Raw genomic sequence first — 21162 nt, forward strand, 5'->3', positions numbered from 1 at the left:
TTAGGTGACATAATAATATATAAGTTCATGTATATAGTTATTATATTCTATCTTATGCACGATCACTGAAAAAAAAAAATTAGTCATGGTAGTTCTGCTGTCGTGAATAACTATGAAAAAATTTTGAGCCCTTATTGTTATTAGCTGAGAAATACACTAATTCATGCTGTTCAGTTCATTTGGTAGGCTTGACTTTATTATTATTGTTCATCAAGACGTGTATATAATCTTTGCTATAAATCAATTGCATTCAAAGTTTGAATTATGGTATGAACAATTTTGATAAGTTACTAGATAATTATAAGTAGATTATTAGTGTATGAATCTATTTTTCGAAGAATAAAGTCCAACAAAATTGACAGTCACCGATTATGCTTTTCTTTGGTAAGCAACTAGTCAAAGAAGGGGACGAAATGATGTCCTTTTGTCAAGGAGAAATGATTTACTCTGTTGTTAGAAGGAATGTAGCACTAAACTATTAGATTTTGTTCATGGAACAAAAAATTATCTTACTTAACTGTTAAAATGAGACAATACGAAAATCTAAAAATGTTATTACCGAAATAATTTTAAAAAGTTAGATCAATATTTTTTAGTTTTCTCTTAAAAAAAAAATCTATTGTTTTTTGTTCCGTGACTCTAATTTTATTTTCACCTTCATAATTTGAAAAAAAATATGGTTTTTATTCTTAATTTTTGTAATTTTTTTAAAATACTTCTAACGGTTAATTATATTATTTTATTTTTAATAATTTTTTATTTGCATGAAAATGATCTTTAAACGTTAAGGTTAAAGACAAAATTAAAAATATCCATAGATAATTTCGAAATAAATTAAAAATGTTAAAAATAAAATTAAATAAATTGAGATAAAATTAAATGTTATAAGTATTTAAAAAAAATCATAAACATTAGGAAAAAAACTATATTTAAAAAAAATTAAAGGTAAATTTATTTTGTTTGTAAAATATTTTTTATTTAAAATTTTATAAAAAAATAAAATGAAAAAGTTTTCCCAACCCAAACTAATATTCTTACTCGTCTGGAGTCTCTACTAACCTCACCCATGTCTCCTGTCTATGAACCATATAAGGTGAGTTTTATGGTGTAGAAAGAAAAAAATTTCTATACCTATAGATATGTGTTGGTTCATTAGAGAGCTTGACAAGTGTTTAAAGGGGGACAAAATCTGTACTCTTTGCAGGAGAAGTACAAGGGCCTTGTTTTTTCTGCAAGTGGTTAGGTCAAAATTTTGATTGACTAATTATACTAATTAAAATTAAATTTAGTAAGATGATAAACCTCACCACAAAATTATTTTTTTATCGATCTTTAACAACTACAATAAAAGGCTTCAGTTTATATATTTTATTTTGTTTGAACTTTGAATCATTTTAATCTTTTAATAAACTAACTTATTATTTTTATTTTTAATCCATATTTATTATTGTTATTACTATTATAATAAACTTTGTTAAATCCAAATAAAAGTTTAATTATTTTGTTGGTTTCTATAATTTTGTAAAATTTTCAATTAGGTCTTTATATTTTTTTAATTTGGTTTCTGCATTAATTTTTTTTAATTAGGTCCTTTTTTACCGTATAGAGACTCAATTAAAAAAACTTTAGAACAAAGACTCAATTAAAAAAAATATAAAAACTTAATTAAAAATTTTATAAAATTATAGAAATCAATGGAATAAATAAGCTCCAAATAAAAAATATATTCATTGTGTTATATTGTAAGACAAAATACAATTGTAATGTATTCCAGAAATATGACTCACATATTACATAATTAGTCATACTAATAATATCCATTTGTAATTAATTTTTTTTATATTATGAGCAATACATACTTAATGATCTTTTTATTATTAAAATAAAATAAATTACACTAATTTTTGCTAGCATCTAAATTCACTAAATACGTTTAATTAAATTAAAAGTTAACAATAAAAAATATTATTTATTATATTGTTATTTACAATTTTTAAATTTTATGACGGTAAACATATTTTTAAGACAATTTAATAATATAAAACTTATGACACAAATATTTTTTTTATTAGATATCATACAACCCTTTATTTTTAAACAATATTGCTATATAAAATAATTTAATATATATTTTGTAAATAAAAAATAAATTTAGATTAAATGGTTAATAGCTTAAATTGAGTCGTTATTTTTCGAACAATAATAAAACAGAAATCCAATTTATGATGAGGTCTATTATTATGTCAACATAATTAGTCATAATGAAAATAATTACTCACTTAAATTCTATATAAAAAAGAGAATTTTTTTATATCATTCCTATAAAGAGTATAAACTTTGTCTCCTTCTTTAAACACTTGTCAAACTCTCCAATGAACCAACACATATCTATAGGTGTAGAAATTTTTTTCTTTCTACACCATATAACTCACCACCATATAATTATGATTGCATATAAAAGTTATCGTTCTCGAAATAAGCAACTTAAGACACAGACCAATAGAAAGAAAAAAATAGTGTTGGTGGTTGAGAAATTTGAAAAAGCTTCTGCTCTCTGTCTTCTCTCTTCTGCTCTAAACAAACAAAACTGTTTAGCGTCGTGGTGGAGAGTGATTGTTTTTGTTATTGTTTGTTGCAGCGCCGGAAAACGAAACCGAGATTCATTTCAATTCCATTTTCGCATCTGAATGGATGCTATTAGAAAGCAAGCTTCGAAGCTTCGAGAACAAGTCGCTCGCCAACAACAGGTTCTATTTCACTGTTCTTTACCAGATCTTTTCTCCGATCAATTCGTTTAGATCCTTCCATTCGCTATCTGAATCTGAGAATCTTATTTCGTTTCGTTTCGTTTTGTTCGCGTTGTTTCTCGCACTCGATGCGATTTGTAATGAATCTCATTCGTTATTCCTCTCATCGCGACGATGTTCGACTCTGATTTTCGTTGCGAGATTGTAATTATCATTCTCATTAATAGATTAACCTCATGTTTTGGATCTATTCGAATCGCGCTATTGCATTGTGGAACTCAATTAAGAAATCTCGTTGAAGTAATTTGAATTTTGAGCTGGCACCGTTACATTTGCATTCAATTCAGCAGTAGATTTCAAAATCACTGTGCGTTGTATACTTTTCAGTACAATTAATTGTTATGATTAAGTTTCTATTAATTCATTTTCCTTTCTGTCTTGTTCTCACTTTCTCAATTGCTCGTTGTTTATGCTTGCGTTCTCACTTTCTCAATTGCTCGTTGTTTATGCTTGCCTCGCTTGTTATTCTTTATAACTCTCATGATTTCTTGCTATTTAGGCTGTTCTGAAACAGTGGTATGGCGGTTCAGATAATTTGGTCGCTGATGAGGCAGAACTCCAGCTACATCAGAGACTTGAGAAGCTTTATATATCGACACGTGCGGGAAAGGTTTTGTTTCCCCAACGCTAACTCTCTGTTTGCATCTCAGTTAATGCTCTTCATCCTCCGCTAATAATGAAATCTCCTTGTGTTTTTCAGCACTATCAAAGAGATATTGTACGTGGTGTAGAAGGTTATATTGTTACCGGATCAAAGCAAGTTGAAATTGGTAGGTAATGTTGGTTAGTGAAACTTTTTAAGTTTCATTGAAGTTCAATGTTGTTAGTTTATGGAAAGATATTGTTATTCAACTCCGAAACATCTTATTTTGACAGGGGCAAAGCTATCAGAAGATAGTAGGAAATATGGTGCAGAAAATACATGTACGAGTGGCAATACATTATCTAGAGCTGCACTAAATTTCGCAAGAGCCCGAGCTCAAATGGAGAAGGAACATGGAAACTTACTGAAAGCTTTTGGAACACAGGTACATATTGCGTGTCAATATGTTTGTTTGTATGTATGTGTATGTATGGAAATTTATGTTTCTGTTCATCAAGCAAGTACTTCTGTTGATATATTGCTAAGTTCAAATATGACACATCAGTGATGGTATAGTTTTTCCAAATAAACTGCTCCACCAGATATGAATGTGATTTGAGAACCTAAATCTCATGGAAAACAAATATGCAGACTAGGTGGGAGGTCAATCTTGAATAAAACTTTTTAAGTTTTAATACATAAGATCCATCTACTTAGTTGCTCTATTTATAATTCTGACTCAATTGTTTGTTTATGCACTGCATACTTCCAACTAGACCTAAAAGTCTGTGACTGAAGTCTTGCTTATTGCTGAGTAGGTTGCAGAGCCCTTAAGAGCAATGGTGGTGGGAGCTCCATTGGAGGATGCCCGGCATCTAGCTCAACGCTATGACAGAATGCGACAGGAAGCTGAAGCCCAGGTATTTTAGAATTTATCTTTCGTTTGCCACCTGCCTTTTTTGGTGTTTCTCATCTCCTTTGTCTAAGTGCATGATTAATTAATGATTTTATTTTCCTATTTTGACTTGTAAATACTGCCTTTTGAACCTAGACAGGCTATTGAAGTTTCCAAGCGCCAGGCAAAAGTAAGAGAAACACCAGGCAATGCTGACAATGCCATGAAATTTGAAGCAGCTGAAGCAAAACTGCATGACCTGAAGACAAACATGGGAATATTGGGGAAGGAAGCTGCTGCTGCATTGGCTGCTGTTGAAGCACAGCAACAGAGGTTAACACTTCAGCGACTTATAGCTATGGTATTAAATTTTTACTTTATGATTATGCAACTCTCCAATTTAAGGAAATATTGTATCTGAGTTATGATAAATGCAATCAATTTCCGGTTCTCAAGGTTGAAGCAGAGCGTGCATATCATCAAATAGTCCTACAAATTCTTGATCAGCTTGAGGGTGAGGTAAGAAACCATATCATTATGTCATTTTTTTCTATTTGCCTTGTAGATGTCAAATATGCCATCTGAAAAATAGGTCATTTTCATTTATTATAAACATCTGCGTTAACGCGGGATGTTTGTGCGCCGGGCTGCCCTTCATATGTATATTCAACAATAGATGATATCTGAACGTCATCGAATTGAAGCTGCTCCTGCTCCTGCTCCTAGTGTGGATGAGAGTATGCCACCACCACCGTCATACGAGGAAGCTAATGGTGTCTATGCTTCTCAGGCAAGTAATGGATCAACTGATAGCATGGGTTACTTCTTAGGCGAGGTTAGTAGGAGACTGTTCCTTATACGAACTACAAAGGGTTACACTTACAGGTCTAATATTGAAAAGGAATGCTGATGTGCTATTTATAATTTCTACTATTCTTGCAGGTTTTGTTTCCGTACTCTGCTGTGTCTGAAGTGGAGTTGAATCTTTCAGTTGGTGATTATGTTGTTGTCCGAAAGGTTAGTATTGTGCTGTATCTAAATATAACTAGCTTTCTTTAACTCTTCGAACCAAATAAGGGCTTAGACATGGCATTACATTCGTGGGGAGGCATTTGACTTGAATTTCTTTAGCACTGATATATCAATAATTATGCAGTCAGAATATGAGTATGTTATAACTGATTCAACATACAATGATTGTTTTGTCATCTTTTATGATGTGCCTTGTGTCCCAACTCAAGCAGTTATGGTTCACAATTTTCTGTTTCCTTCCATACCAAACTGGTCCCCCTTTCTGTTTCCTTCCATACCAAACGGGTCCCATTTTTCTGTTCCCCCGGTATGATTGCTGTGATTTTCACAGGTAACAAATAATGGCTGGGCCGAGGGTGAATGCAAAGGAAAAGCAGGTTGGTTTCCATTTAGTTACATTGAAAGAAGGGAACGGGTTCTTGCTAGCAAGGTGGCTGAAGTGTTTTGAACTTTCTCCTGTTGGGTTTGGTTTTCTTAACCCGGGGTATTTTTATGTGTGTGTGATGTTTTGTACTTATGGTGGATAATGTGTTCTTAGCAATAGAAAAAAATGATTTATGATAGAAAATGCCAGCTATTCCCTTGTGGTTACCAATTATATAATGTATAAATATGTTGTCATCTTTTGCTATTTGCTATTTAGTTGCCTCAGTCTGTTTCTTTTTATCTTTCATAGCTTGGTTTTGTGCTATTTCTGCCAAAATTTTATTGCATCTTCAGTTCACTTATATGCGGTTAAGGGATATTGTGCAAGGATGAGGGTTGAATTAGACGAAGCTAAAAACCTAGTATTTAGTGCCATTATTAGCATTTTAATGTTCAAAATTGCTTTTTTAATTGCATATTGTAGCACAATTATTTTTAATTATATTTTGGTTAATATAAATATCTATTATTAAAAATGTTAGATTTCTTAACTATTCCTACATTCTAAATTATAGTAATAATGTATTCTTGGTGTTTTGAAAACAGGACCGAATAGAAAGGCTCAATCGGGTTAATTGAAAATCAGTCAGTAAATCGATTCGATTTAAACAAAAATTTGATTGGTTATAAACTGATAAAAAAATTGATTATTTGTTAAACCGGTCTAACTTTTAGTGATTAATTGGTTTAAAATAACAAAATAAAAAAGAATTAAATTTTTTCTAAAAGAATATATATTTTATATAAATATTATTTTATTCTAATTGGTTAAATTCCAATTGAATTTCATTTGAATTTTTTAAAGTTTAAAGTTTTGAATTTCTGATTCTACTAATTCAATTACTGGTTAGACGTTTAGAACGGTTAGACGTTTAGAACCTTGGTTTTTTTCCCCACTTGAGTCTTTAATTAGAAACTTGGCAAAGCATAACGAAAAATTCTTCCATTACCCAAAAATTAAATATTCATTTAATTTAATATTATATTGTTATATTTATTTTTCAAGTAAAAATGCACAATTGATTATTTTATATTTAAAAAAGCATTTTTATTTTTTAATTCTTGTAAACTGTAAACATTGTAAATTTTTATTTTGATTGAGATCAAAATAAAATAACTTTGATAGAAATGTGATCCTACACTTTTATCCCAAAGCTGAATGATTTCATCACTTTATTTATAATGATTCTATATTAAATTATCCCTTTAGCAATTTTTGAATATTACCATTACTCTTAATTTTTTTTTATAAAAATCAAATTTACAAAAAAAAAACCCATCGTTCCAAATAAAATCATTCATCCAATTAATCAAAATCACATTAATTTGAATTTGATTCAATTTCATTTTCTAGCAAATTGCATGATTGGATCAAATTATTTATTTCTCAAAGTCAACAACGGTCTAATTCAATTCAAATTGCACAATGCAAATTGGACAATGCAATATGATACCATTGTTCTACTATTAAATTCAAAATTTAATTTACAATATATTTAATTTGTTACATTTTTATCTTAGTCATGTATTATTATTGTTTGGTAAGTATTTTGTAAATGTAAAATCAAATTTACTTATTTCTATTTTTAATAATAAAATAACAATTTTATTTTTTAAAACTAGAATAAATCGATTCCATTTTAATCGTAGTAGTTTAGATCGAATTGAATTAAATTTAAAAATAAATAAATTATATATTTTCAATCTAATTAATTTTTCTTTCAAAACCGATATAAACTGCCCCCGAATATCCTTACCCGTATTCTTGACAGCTATGCCGAAAGTTCGATACCTGAACCTGTTTTTCTTAAACAGGAAAAGAAGGAAAGGTTAGTATATAAAATTATAAATATATCTGAAATGATTTGGCATTCCAACTCTATGCAAGTATATCAAGAGTTCAAGACGTATTAACGACAGTTTTCGTAAAGTTAAACTTAAATCTATCACAAGCCTACAGGAACTATATATTACACTGTTCATTTTCAGTTACTACAACACACGACAAATTACTTTAGCCATTAAACTACTGCCTGCAAGGCTTCACATTGTGTCGGATGAGGAATGCCATCCAAGGTCAGAAAGACAGAAAGGCAAGAAGGCTTAAAATACTACAAAAATAAAAGAAGTGAACAATTATTAGAAAATATAAGTGGTTATATTTTTAATTTGTTACATATATACAGTACATTAGAACCAACAATAGAACGTTCACTAAATGTTTTGGCGGTTAGCAGAGAGATATGCAAAAAGGATGGAAAACGTGATGATCAGGATGAAGATCTGCAAGGGAACAATTTGCATTAACATCGGTATATAAATATAATTAAGAAATGCATAGTTAAAAGAGGAAAAAGAAAAAAACTTGCCATGGTGGAGCTATATCCGTTCCCATTCACAATGTAAGATTTCCTGTTCAAATAAATTGAAGGTTTGTTAAATTGTTAATGTAAAAAGGGTAGCTTTTGAGTTTTGAAGGTACTAAGATAGTTGTCTGCCTTTTACTTAGGAGACCAGATTCTCTGCAAGTCTTCTGTATAGATTGCAGCCTGCTCAATGTTTTTGTAGCATTGGGATCATTTTTGTCAACCTACAATGAAAAATGCCAAACTTTCTTAGTTGGAAAATGTGAGCTCTAAGAAAATCCTTGAAACTGAAAGACAGCTTGAGTTCGATTAGGATAAACAAAAGTAGTGCATCCACATTCTTGTGTTGCAAACGTAATCATAATTTGTTAAGAAGCATGAATTCTTCATACCTTGGACTCCAATATACAAGCAAAATCAAAGAATGCACCATAAACATCAGCCATTGTCTTTGTTCGGTCAATCACTTTGGCAGTTAAACCTATAAATCATAACCAAAAAGCGTTTGTAAACAGCTTATTTAATCTTTATTTAAAAGACCATCAAAGGAAAAATCGCCTTTAAATAATAATAATAATAATAATAATAATAATAATAATAATAATAATCATCATCATGATGTAAAGAGAGGAGGAAACCGTAACAAATGACTACACAATTGGCACTGGTTGTATATGTTAATCCGATAGTAAAGAGAATCCAAGATATAGTTTTAAGAAGATTCTTTCTACACACAGTTACCTAGAGCAAATTGCAGCAGTTCACTTATTCATTGGACTTCCATATATCTTTGCCCCACTATTTTATACCAATTTTATCTTTATATTCCAGCATGCGTTAAGTGGAAGACTTCAAAAGGATATTGGCATTGAAATGTTTAACTTACCACGCCTCATTTTTACTACACCTCTGAAGACTTCGATGTTGTTATAGCACAATGCAATTGTCCCAATTGCCATTATCTATCACAAAAATTGTCAAATAAACATCCAACTTGCTATGGAAAAAAAAAGGTGTGAAAGGTAGCTATTGTCATATGCAGATTTATCAAGCATAATATGCATATCATCAAGAAATGATAGAAACTATAAAGTAACCAAGAAATGAACTCTAAAGATAAGATTAACATGATAATATCCATATATTTAAAGGTTGAACCTCCAACTTGTTTTAAGATAACTGAGAGGTCAACCCCCCAAGACAGTGTGACCTAAGTGCCTCCTGCTTCATGAACATTTGAAACTAGAAGAAAAAGACTTATTCTATATCTATTATCTATTACTAATTTTACAACTAAAATATGTCACATCATTTCCTCATTGCAATTAAAATCAAATTTTTTCCTTTAAAATTAAAGAGTATTGCCTTCCTTCCTCTCTCTTTCTCTATCTTTCTTATTCCTTCACTCATTCTATCTCTCTTATATATTATTATCAATAACTAATTACAAATTTGACAATCAAAATATGTAACATGACATTCTGTTGATTAAAATTTTAAATCAACTTGCATGGACTAGAATCTTCATGAAACATGGTTAAAGAATTGAAGAAGAAAAGTTTGAATTGAAAACAATAATCATTAATTTACTAGAAGATGTTGGAAATTTGGAGAATAACCAAGAACATTCAAGAGAGTAGTATAACTACAACATTCTACAACAATGAAGAAGTTCAAAATCAAATTGAATTGGAATTGAAAGGAAGTTGCACTCATCACCTCCATACTAGAAGAATCATGAAGTGCATTGAAAGGTTCAAGATTGATGACTAAGCTTAATGAAGAATTTTCAAGATGTGCTAGAAATTACTTATTTGAATAGTCAAAGGAAGAAGCAAAGTTGGATAAGTATGTGTATTAAGAAGTTAGTAGAATCATGAACTTTTAGTATGAAACTTTGCCTATATAAAGGCATATATGCCTTATGTATTTTGTGTGTTCTATAATGAAATGTGTATGTTTTGAAATGTGAAAATTCTCTCCTTTGTTTTATGAGTGTTAGTGAGTTTGAGAGATGAAAAATATGATAGTGTCATTTATATGAGTGAGTGATCCTAGGGCCAATTAGTTGTGGGTATTATACTTACACATTCTCTAATTGCATTAAAATTAAAATTGAAATATTAAAACTGAAATATATCTATATTATATATTACTAATTTAATAATAAAAATGTGTGATATGACACTCTCTTATTAAAATTTGAGAGGAAATATTTTTCTCTAAAATTAATAAACTCTCTTTCTACATTCTCTTATCTACTTCTCTCCCTTTTTCTATTTGTCTCTATCCTTCCGACTCTATATAATTATATATAATTTATAATTTATTTATATTCTATATTAGTAATTTGACAAATCAAAATATGTCACCAAATATTTTTTCATTAAAATAAAAATAAAAATTTTTCTTCCAAAATTAACAAACTCCATCTCTCATTCTTCTTCTTTATCTTCTCTTTCTTTTCTCTCATCTCTATTTTTCTCTACTTTTCTGTTCTACGAAAAATAAAATTAACAAAATAATATAATTTAAATAAAAGATATTATTATTATTATTATTATTATTATTATTATTATTATTATTATTATTATTATTATTATTATTGTATACATATTTTTAAAGTTTTTATTTAGTTTTAAATTTTTACCGCTTATCTTTCTAATATATATTTTCATTTTTCTTCCTTCAAATATTTATTACATATAATTTGGGAAGAATACTAATGTTGTGATTAAATGTTAGAACCAAGATTCAATTGTTTAAAAAAATATTGACTTTGAGTTAATTTTATAACTATCAATATAAATTTTTTATACTAATATCTAATTATATTTTTATATACATAGAGAGAAAAATATTATTTTAAATAACAAGTATAAAAATTAATTATTTCTATTTGTGCAACAAACTTAACACCTAATCAAATATAAAAGTATATACGTTAGATTCTTTCAAACTTTAGATAAGTAATGTTAAAATTAATTATTAGTAAAAAATTAAACTCTTTTACATGAAAATAATAACTAAAAATCTTATTATTTGATTTTTATTTATTTACGGAGACCCTGGTCTTTTTAGTCGACGGAAACTTTTGTCTTCTACGACCTTTTTGTAAAAATAGTTTGATTCTATAATTTTTTTTGTGTGCCACAAATTCACAATCTATAATGTCAGTGCAAAACCGACGTAATTTTAAAAGATTTATATTCCCGTAATGTTATTAAGAGTAAAAATACTAGTAATATTATAAGAGTAATGCTAGGGGGCCAGCAATATTTGTAATTGGTAGCCATCAACTAGTCATCAATAATGATTTGATGGTGTGAGATTGGTGTGAGATTTCATCCAATGACTGGTTACATGCTGGCCAAAATGTAATAAAATTGCTGGCCCCTTAGACTTTTTCATATTATAATATTAACCAAATCAAACCAGCAAGGTTACACCGTAAAAAGTTGACACTCCTAACCTAGAAAATCAATCAGCCAATGGAAGATCTATCACGTTAATTGTACATGAAATTGTGATTCCGCTGCAAGTTCCATCGCTAGAGTTTGCAAAACACCTCATGGATATAATAGATTGTAATGTTGCATGATTTTTATTTATTTATTTTATCTTAACTAGAGTGAGAAGCTTTTATTGAAATCTAATATAGATTTGCAAGACAAATTACCCAACATCAAAATTAATTAAGCAACTTAACCGAACCTGGGGAATAGCACAAAAGCGAAATATAGCCAGGTCTCGTAATGCAGACATGTACTTTAAAGAATCTTCGGCATGCATCAGAGCGTTAGTGACCATGTCATTTAAGCATTGCACTGCCTTGATGGAATTCTCCGGATATTTCAGCTCCTGGATAACAAAATTTAAACTGGAGTAAGAAAGAAGAGAATCTTACACGTGCACATTAAGACAGAAGAAAGGCATTCGTGAGTGCAGAACAAACTAGTCTGACAGCAAATGTTGTTTTCACCCGTACAAACCAGTGATAAGAATGTTATCGATTATAAATAAAGAATCGACATCCACTCATTACTCATAGTACTCACAAATGATAAAGCAACACAATAGGGTTGAAGGTACTCTCTCTCTCTCTCTCTCTCTCTCTCTCTCTCTCTCTCACACACACACACACACATAATGTGACTGTTTCATATTATTGTGTAATAGGAGAAGATTCTAACCGTCATAGAATAAATATAAGTTCTTAGGGAGACAGACCTCAAGTTTGTTAACATATTTACTCCAGATCTGCCGAGGCCAAAACATTCGTGACTTGGGGATCTCATTGATGTCTTCCAAATAATCTCGAATAATGTTTGCTTTCTGCAATATCAAAAGGTTCTTAACTGAAGCATAATGATTGACTGATTGTTTACATACTGTTTTACTAGATAGTACTACCATCATACCTGCAGAAACAAGCCCATTGAATTGGAGAGGTCATCTGGAGCAAGATCTTCTGAACCAGAGGCATGGAAAAGCTTTGATAAACCTAACCCAACAAGTCCTGCCACATAGTGACAATACTCATCGTAGTCATCAATTGTTTCTACCTGCAAATTAAGGGGAAAAATAAAATCTCTTGGACTCAATCGAGATAATCTTTCTAAACCCTAAACCCGGTGAAGCAGAGCTCTGTATATCAGATTTTCTGGGATAGATGCTATAATAATAATAAGGGTTTAGCTAACACTTGTTAAGGTTACTGATGTATATATTTTTTCAAGGAAAACGCAAATTTTATGTTTTTGAATGCATTTATTGAAGAAAAAACTTTAAAACGTGTTAGCCATACCTTAATAATATACTATTGTCAAAAAAAATAATTATCATTAAGTAAAACATATCTACATTATCTGCTTCCCGACCTTCATTATACAATGTGTGAACTTTTGTCAACCGGGGGGAAAATATCTAGATAATATAACTGGAGGCAAAAATCTATAAAGTTTGATAACAGTAAAATTCAGAAACTATGAGGCAACCATCCGAAGGAATAAAATAGTTTAAACTATTTTAAACCCACTTTATAGTTTAAATAATAGAACTATAGAAGACATGTATGCCAGACCTCCTTGCAAATAAATTTGGCCATTCCTGCACCCATCCTTTTCGTAATATCCTCAATTGCTTCTTGGTAGCTGCATAGTAGAATGTATCGCAAAACTCCAGTCAGTCAGTCACATATACACTGATGAAAAGCTGATAAAAGACAGTGAATTTACAGTCCATATAGCACACATCTCACAATCCCCAGTTCACTTATTTAACTTGAAAATACAATCACAGACAAATTATGGAATTAGACCCTCCTTAAGTCTAAGATATTTTGCATGTAATGGTAGCATCATTAGATGAATATTACTCAGATGACGACAAATGTTTTGTAATTGTAGCAGAGAAAAGAATATACAAGTGCAGAAACCTCTGCAGTCAATGTAAGTAGGAACAATTGACTGTATTCATCAGCCACATACCGTTTATATATTAGGTAGCTATTCTAAAGATGTAAGACCTTGACAATCTCCACAGTCCACAGCAACAGCATGCCACAAAAGTAATAAAAAACAATGGCCAGAAAATTGAAAATAAAACCAAAGTGCTGCTGCTGATTGGAAAATGATGGAGATAAACAGAAACAAGTGGAACCCAAGTACCACAGAATATTAAAGGAGAAGAACTAACCCCTTTCCAAGTTCCAGAAAAGCAGTTGAAACATGATGAAACTGGTCCATTAGAACTTTGTAGTTGTTTGTGCCACCTTGTTACATACAAAAAAATTATAAGTAGTTCAGCATCAACAAAATTTGAGGTGTAAATATATCCCCAATTTTCCAAAGTTAGATAAAGGTTGCCTTTATTATAACCAATTGGATTGGACTATTTCTGATATAGAAAAGTTTGATATGGTTAAATTGAAGGAAACAACATGATGGAAGAAAGTTGATTATATAAGAATGGACCTTATTCTCCATGGCATTAACTTTTACCTAAAAAGAGGAGCAAAATAAAAGACACTTACATGAAAAGTGCCAATCACGATCATATATGCGATTATGAAAAGCTATTAGTATTGGCACCTTGACATCTGTATCTATGCTGGTATCATCCTCTGTCAAGAGAACAAAAACAAAAAGTTTTAGGGCAACAATCGTGATTTGCGTCTTACCTAACATCAAGTCACCAACAAGGGGAATGCACATTCTAATGAATGTCTGTTGACATCAAACATTGAACACACTCTAAACCAAGCATGCTTAGTCTAAAGATGCAACCATAATTTCTCAGAAATGTCACATTCCTTCTAAAGAAATGGTCAATGGCAACAGCCGCAATATGTGCAGTAGATCAATCTGAGACTTAACACAGTTTCCAAATCCACAGAATTTCCACATCCTAAACAAGTCCAGATATAATTTGCTTATAATTTCAAATTTAATGGCCAGAAATAAATCGTCAACGTATCAATAACTAGAATTTTCCAAATAGTATGTTGACAAGCCCTGCTTCACATTCAATACTTAAAAATACACTAACAATAAATAAATAAATAAATTATCATTACATATATAGAAAAGAAACAAGAAAAAACCGAAACGAAGCCAAAATAGAAATTGAACATCATAACATGCCGTAAAATGAAAGAATACATCATTATCAATTTATCATGATCATAAACTACGAGACACAACAAGCAATATCGTGATCGTTCAAGAAATGAAAGCGTACCAACGGTATCCAACGCTCGAAGAACCAAATAAAATATGCAAACCTGCAAATAAAGATGCATAGGTATCAGATTCGAATAAGAAACAACTCGATTCAGAAAATATTAAAATAAAATAACGGCATAAATCAAATCCAGATGCAAACGAAAATCGGAAATCGCAGACGAAAACAAAACGCGAAGGTAAACTCACGGCGTTGCGAAGCTCGGTACCGAGCTGCTGAATGACGAGTGCAAAGCTTCTAGAAACCTTGTGGAGCATGGTGTAGCAGAATCTCCAGTGCGGCTCCGACGGGATCTGCTTCTCGGCCTTCTTCGCCGCCATTTTCAGCTTCAGCAACGGATACAAATCATCTGGATGCTTCATAATCGCTCCTAAACTCCCCATTCTCTCTCTCTACGTATTTCTGAATCTAATTGAAAATTAGAAACGACGCCGTTTGGTTTACGTGCTTCGTCTTCGTCTTCTATCTGAGTTTCTTAGGGAGAATGGAGAGTTTCGCTATGGCGAGGCGTGGGTCTTACTCTTAACTCTTAAATATGATTTTGGAAGTTGGTTTCAATTTGAGGTTGGAAAACAATGGTCACTCACTTCATGCTTATGGACGGATTTGAACTTATTATCTGTGGATTTACTCGTACACAGTCACTGGTTAGTTATTGGTTACATTTCATTTTCCATTGCGTATGCTATTGCTAGCCTGTACCAGGTGTGAGGTGTATATGCTAATGCTACCATGCTGAGGTTGGTTTGTTTGTTTTTCCGTTATTTTGAATAAAATATATTTTTTTATTCATAGTATTTTTTAAAGTTTCTAAAATGATGTTGATGTTTAATTTGATTAGAGTTTATATGTCTAAAATAAATTTTAGTTCTACTTTTATTGTTAGAATTTGTTGCCTATAATATATTTTAGGGATAAAGTAGTATAGAAAAAGAAAATATATTTTTTTATAATTATTTTTTATTATTTTATTATTATTCAAAATATAAGTCCTATTTTTTTCTATATCTCTTTTATTCCATGTAAATTTACATTTTTACTATATAATTTACTTATATTTTATAGGTGTGGTTTTTTCTCAATCTTGTATTACGTGAAATGATTATACATCTAAGTATCTAACTGCAATTTATCATTAGACATTAATTTTTACATATTTTTTCAGGATAATTAGTATAAAAATATTTTAGCCCATTGAAATAATTAATTTTTAATTTTATTATTTAAATAATATCTAAATACATATATTTGATACGATACAACAATAACAACAATAACAAAGCTTTGTCCCACTAAGTGGGGTCGACTACATGAATCAAACGATGTCATTGTACTCTGTCATGTATCATATCTACAGAGAGACCGTTTATATGTAGATCTCGTTTGACCACCTCATGGATGGTCTTCTTAGGTCTTCCTCTGCCTTTCGCCCTTTGTCCATCTTCCATCTCATCCACCCTCCTAACTGGATGTTCTATCGGTCTTCTTCTCATATGTCCAAACCACCTAGGACGCGATTCAACCATCTTTTCTACAATGGGTGCTACTCCAACTCTCTCCCTTATATCTTCATTCCTTATTTTATCCAATAGCGTATAACCACTCATCCATCTCAACATCTTCATCTCTGCCACACTCAGCTTATGTTCGTTCTCCCCTTTAGCCGCCCAACACTCTGTACCATACAGCATAGCCGGTCTAATAGCGGTGCGATAGAATTTACCTTTAAGTTTTAAAGGCACTTTTTTGTCGAATATAAAACCAGATGCACTCCGTCATTTTGACCAACCTGCTTGGATCCTATGATTAACATCCTGTTCAATCTCTCCATTATCCTGTATGATGCACCCAAGATACTTAAAACTTTTAACTTTTCTCCAATCTTCACCTCTATATTGGGGTTTTCCCTTCTCAGACTGAACTTACATTCCATATATTCTGTCTTGCTACGACTTATGCGCATACCATACACTTCTGAAGCTTCTCTCTATAACTCCAACCATAGTTGTCAGAACCGGACCGGACCGGTCGGTTCGACCGGAAATCCAGTAAACCGGACCTAATATCGGTCCGGTCCAAGCTTGCGACCGTTTCAGGCAAAGAACCGGTATGAACCGGTCTAACCCGGTGTGAACCGGTGAAAACCGGCGAAAACTGGACCGGTCCGAGCCAATCGGTCAATATTGAAGGTGAATGTACAATAGACCAGCAATCTGCAACTCCACCATACACCATACCCTCCAGCACTGCCAAGTGTCAGCTTGTGATGATTTTTGAAAAATTCTCCAAAATGCTTCCAATGGGGTTCGAAGCTGGCATGCTTCTACCACCAAGCTGGAGTGATTCTCATTAATTAGTATACAAATTATAATACATATAGCATTTTTGCTTTTCACTTATATTCAATTTATTTTAATTTCAAAGTCTCTCATTTTTAAATCAATTACATTTTATTTAACTATAAATTTTATTAAATATATACAAATTAAAAAGATAAATAAAAAAATTAATTAATCACAATTTATTTTTTCTTTTCATGATTATATGATATCTATTAATATTATTGTTTTAATATATTATTTTGTTTTTTGTCTTCGTATGAAGTTGATAGTTAAAAATCGTTAGATGATATTTAGTTAAACTAGTCAAATCATCTAACGATTCTTAAATATCAACTTCACAAAAAAATAATTTTACGTGACTTTTCACCTATAATAATATAATAAAAAAATGAATATAAACTAATTCATAAAGCATTAAAATTTAAAAATGATAATTATTTTTATAAAAACAAAAATAAAAATACAAATGATAAAAAATAATTAAATTTTATATAATTATTTAATTATACCGAGTTAACCGGTTCGACCAGTGACCCACCGGTTGAACCAGTGACTCAGTGACCCAGTAATCTCATCGGTTCGATCACCGGTTCGGTTCTGACAACTATGACTCCAACTTCTTATTTAGGTCTTTCCTTGACTCTCCCATAAGGACGATATCATCGGCAAAAAGCATGCACCATGGCACAGGCTCTTGGATGTGCTCTGTGAGTACTTCCAAGACTAATGTAAAAAGGTATGGACTTAAGGATGATCCATGGTGTAATCCTATACCAATAGGGAATTCCTCCGTCATACCACCTTGAGTCTTCACACTAGTTGTGGCCCCATCATACATGTCTTTAATTGCCCGAATATATGCGATCCTTACTCTCCTCTTTTCTAAAACCTTCCATAAGACCTCCCTTGGTACCCTATCATACGCTTTTTCCAAATCAATAAACACCATATGTAGATCCCTTTTATTACTATGATACCTCTCCATCATCCTTCTTAATAGGTATATCACTTCAGTGGTAGATCCTTCTGGCATAAATCCAAATTGGTTTTCTGTTACTTGTGTCTCTTTTCTCAACCTCCGTTCTATCACCCTTTCCCATAACTTCATAGTATGACTCATAAGCTTAATCCCTTTATAGTTTCCGCAACTTTGTATATCCCCATTATTCTTGTAGATAGGTACCAAGGTGCTCTCTCTCCACTCATCAGACATCTTCTTTGACCTTAAAATCTCATTAAAAAGCTTGGTTAACTAGTTGATGCCTTTTTCTCCAAGACCCTTCAAAACCTCAATCGGGATATTATCAGGTCCTATTGCCCTGCCATTTTTCATCTGCTTTAGAGCCTCTTTTACCTCAAAGTCTCGAATCTTTCGATAGTAGTCAAAGTTTTGATCTTCTTCCCTTGTGCATAATCGACCAAGGCTCGGAAGAGTCTTTTGTCCCTCATTAAATAACTCATAGAAGTAGCTCTTCCACCTTTCATTAATCTTCTCCTCTTAAGCCAACACCTCTCCATCCTTATCCTTTATGCACTTAACCTGATCAAAATCTCTCGTTCTTCTTTCCCGACTCTTTGCGACTCTATATATACCTTTTTCTCCTTCTTTCGTACCCAAAGATAGGTAGAGACCCTCATATGCTCTTGTTTTTGCTTCACTTACAGCCACTTTTGTCTCTTTCTTAGCCGCCTTATATTTTTCCCAGTTATCTGCACTGCGGCATAAAGACCACTCTTTAAAGCATTTACTTTTTATCTTTATCTTTTCTTGTATACTCGGATTCCACCACCAAGACTCCTTGTCTCTTGGTCCTATTCCTTTAGATTCACCAAAACTTTCTTTTGCTGTTCTTCTAATAACTTTTGCCATCTCCCTCCACATCTCTTCCGCGCTTCCATTCCCATCCCACTTTGCCTCTTCTCCTACCCGTCTTAGGAAGCTTCTTTGTTCCTCACCTTTCATCCGCCACCACCTCGTCCTTGGGTTCTTCGTATGATGTCTTTTCCTCAACTTTTGCTCAACGCGAAAATCCATGACGAGCACCCTATGTTGTGTTGTCAAACTCTCTCCCGGGATAATTTTACAGTTAATGCAAAATTTTCGGTCGACTCTCCTCAACAAGAAGAAGTCGATTTGAGAGCTTGTCATGCCACTCTTATAGGTTATAAGATGTTCGTCTCTCTTTTTAAAACATGTATTTGCGATGAGAAGATCAAAGGTTGAGGAAAAGTCCAAAATAGTTTTACCCTCGGCATTGATCACCCCGAAACCATGGCCTCCGTGAATACTCCCATATCTAATCACTTCTCTCCCAACATGGCCATTTAAATCTCCTCCTAAGAAAATCTTATCTCCCAAAAGTATGCCTTAAACCAAACTCTCTAGATCCTCCCAAAACCTTATCTTGTGTTGTTCGTCCGAACCCACTTGCGGTGCATAGGCGCTAATCACATGGAAAGCACCTCCCTCCACCACAAGTTTGATAGAGATGATCCGATCTCCCACCCTCTTGACATCTACTACGTACTTCTTCCACTGCTTATCCACAATTATTCCAACCCTATTCCTATTCTTCATCTTTCATGTATACCAAAGTTTGAAACCAGAAGTATCCAATTCCCTAGCCTTTGCACCAACCCATTTCGTTTCTTGTAGGCACATAATGTTAATCTTCCTCCTTGTCATGGTGTCCACCACCTCCATAGACTTTCCTGTTAGAGTGCCTATGTTCCATGTCCCAAATCTCAACCTTCTGTTGTTTCGACCTTTACCTTTTACTTTGTGAACTAGCTTATTTACCCTCGTCCGTTCACGAAAACACGAAAACTCTTGCTCATTTAACACTATATCCGGACACCGATGCAGCGGCTCTTGCTTTGACACCATACTCAAGTCATACGATGCGTTGCTTTCGGGCAACGACCTAGCTTTAGCGCAATAATGTCTTTGATTCATGTCATAGAGGGTTCGGCTATATTTTTATGTTGGTTTCCGAAGACCTAACACAACTCTCCTCCTTTATCCGGGTTTGGGACCGGCTATGTACCGCAAATGTAACATAGGCGGAGTTATATTTGATACGATAAATATATAAAATATTTTACGTCGTTCATACATCAAAATTAAACTATTAATTCCTCATTTTTTATGTTTGTCTTGTTTGTTATTGTTTATAACTGTCATGATTTTTTGCCATTTAGGTTTTTCTAAAATTGTAGTTTGGCGGTTTAGATAATTTGGTTGTTCAACAATTATGCTCCAGAATTCTAGCTGATTAGCTTCCAGGCTCTCATGTCCTTTTTTTTTCGGTTGACAGACAGGACCGAGACCCAAAAATAATAGAGACGAGATTTCTCGAGTTATGAGTACCTCTAGCATCTTCACCAATAATTTACATAATTTCTGATCAGGTTTATCAACAAAATGAAATCCCTCGCTTAAGCTAAGACTTTTCTAGCGAGAAGGTCCATTGCCCGATTTCTTTCCTTATAGTTATGTATAAAGGTCAACTTCTAATCTCACTGCTTGAACTGAGTGATTCTCTTCACCAGTGCATTTGGGTGCACAGAACTGTTCTGTTTATTCAAAATTGAAAGAATAGTCTTCGAATTTACTTCCAATTCAATTATTTTTAGGCCTAAATCCCAAGCCGTTTCCAAGCCCTTTAAAACCCCCCACAATTCTGCTTGGAATGCTGTACAGTCTCTAATATTTTACATGTAACCTGCTATCCAACATTCTGGTTCATTTCTTAATAGTTCACCACACCTTGCCTTGCCCAGATTTTTTACGATAGGTCCATCAGAATTGATTTTTTTTTCATCCCGAGGAAGGAGTTTTTCATTTTATGTGGCATTCATCTCTTCTCCGATGACTCTACAACAACTTGTCCTTTTTGAACATTTTTTGAATACTTTGTACAAAGAAGATTATGGAATCCTTGGCATGGACTGGCCTCTTGTATAA

At 32.3% G+C, this 21162-nt stretch overlaps 2 protein-coding genes and 1 long non-coding RNA gene across 3 annotated transcripts; 2 read left to right on the forward strand and 1 right to left on the reverse strand.

Annotated features, from left to right (window-relative positions):
- The first annotated feature begins 2351 nt into the window (after nt 1-2351).
- LOC112789148 (SH3 domain-containing protein 2) lies at nt 2352-5955 on the forward strand. Its single transcript, XM_025830918.3, has 10 exons — nt 2352-2747; nt 3307-3417; nt 3508-3577; nt 3684-3835; nt 4209-4310; nt 4446-4646; nt 4742-4804; nt 4962-5120; nt 5228-5302; nt 5649-5955. Exons 1-10 carry the CDS (start codon nt 2688-2690, stop codon nt 5763-5765), a joined length of 1110 nt encoding a protein of 369 aa, XP_025686703.1. The 5' UTR covers nt 2352-2687; the 3' UTR covers nt 5766-5955.
- Nucleotides 5956-7595: 1640 nt separating this feature from the next.
- Nucleotides 7596-15631, reverse strand: LOC112789149 (squalene synthase 2). Its single transcript, XM_025830919.3, has 13 exons — nt 15042-15631; nt 14851-14893; nt 14144-14233; nt 13807-13882; nt 13193-13262; nt 12531-12674; nt 12340-12444; nt 11824-11970; nt 8996-9071; nt 8502-8590; nt 8242-8333; nt 8113-8155; nt 7596-8026 (listed from the first exon to the last, which is right to left on the reverse strand). Exons 1-13 carry the CDS (start codon nt 15234-15236, stop codon nt 7958-7960), a joined length of 1239 nt encoding a protein of 412 aa, XP_025686704.1. The 5' UTR covers nt 15237-15631; the 3' UTR covers nt 7596-7957.
- On the forward strand, nt 11172-12902 carry LOC140183700 (uncharacterized). Its single transcript, XR_011879472.1, has 2 exons — nt 11172-12197; nt 12513-12902. It is a non-coding gene; the product is annotated as an uncharacterized lncRNA (long non-coding RNA).
- Nucleotides 15632-21162: the final 5531 nt, after the last annotated feature.

This window comes from Arachis hypogaea, chromosome 3 (assembly GCF_003086295.3).
Source record: "Arachis hypogaea cultivar Tifrunner chromosome 3, arahy.Tifrunner.gnm2.J5K5, whole genome shotgun sequence".
NCBI lineage: Eukaryota > Viridiplantae > Streptophyta > Magnoliopsida > Fabales > Fabaceae > Arachis > Arachis hypogaea.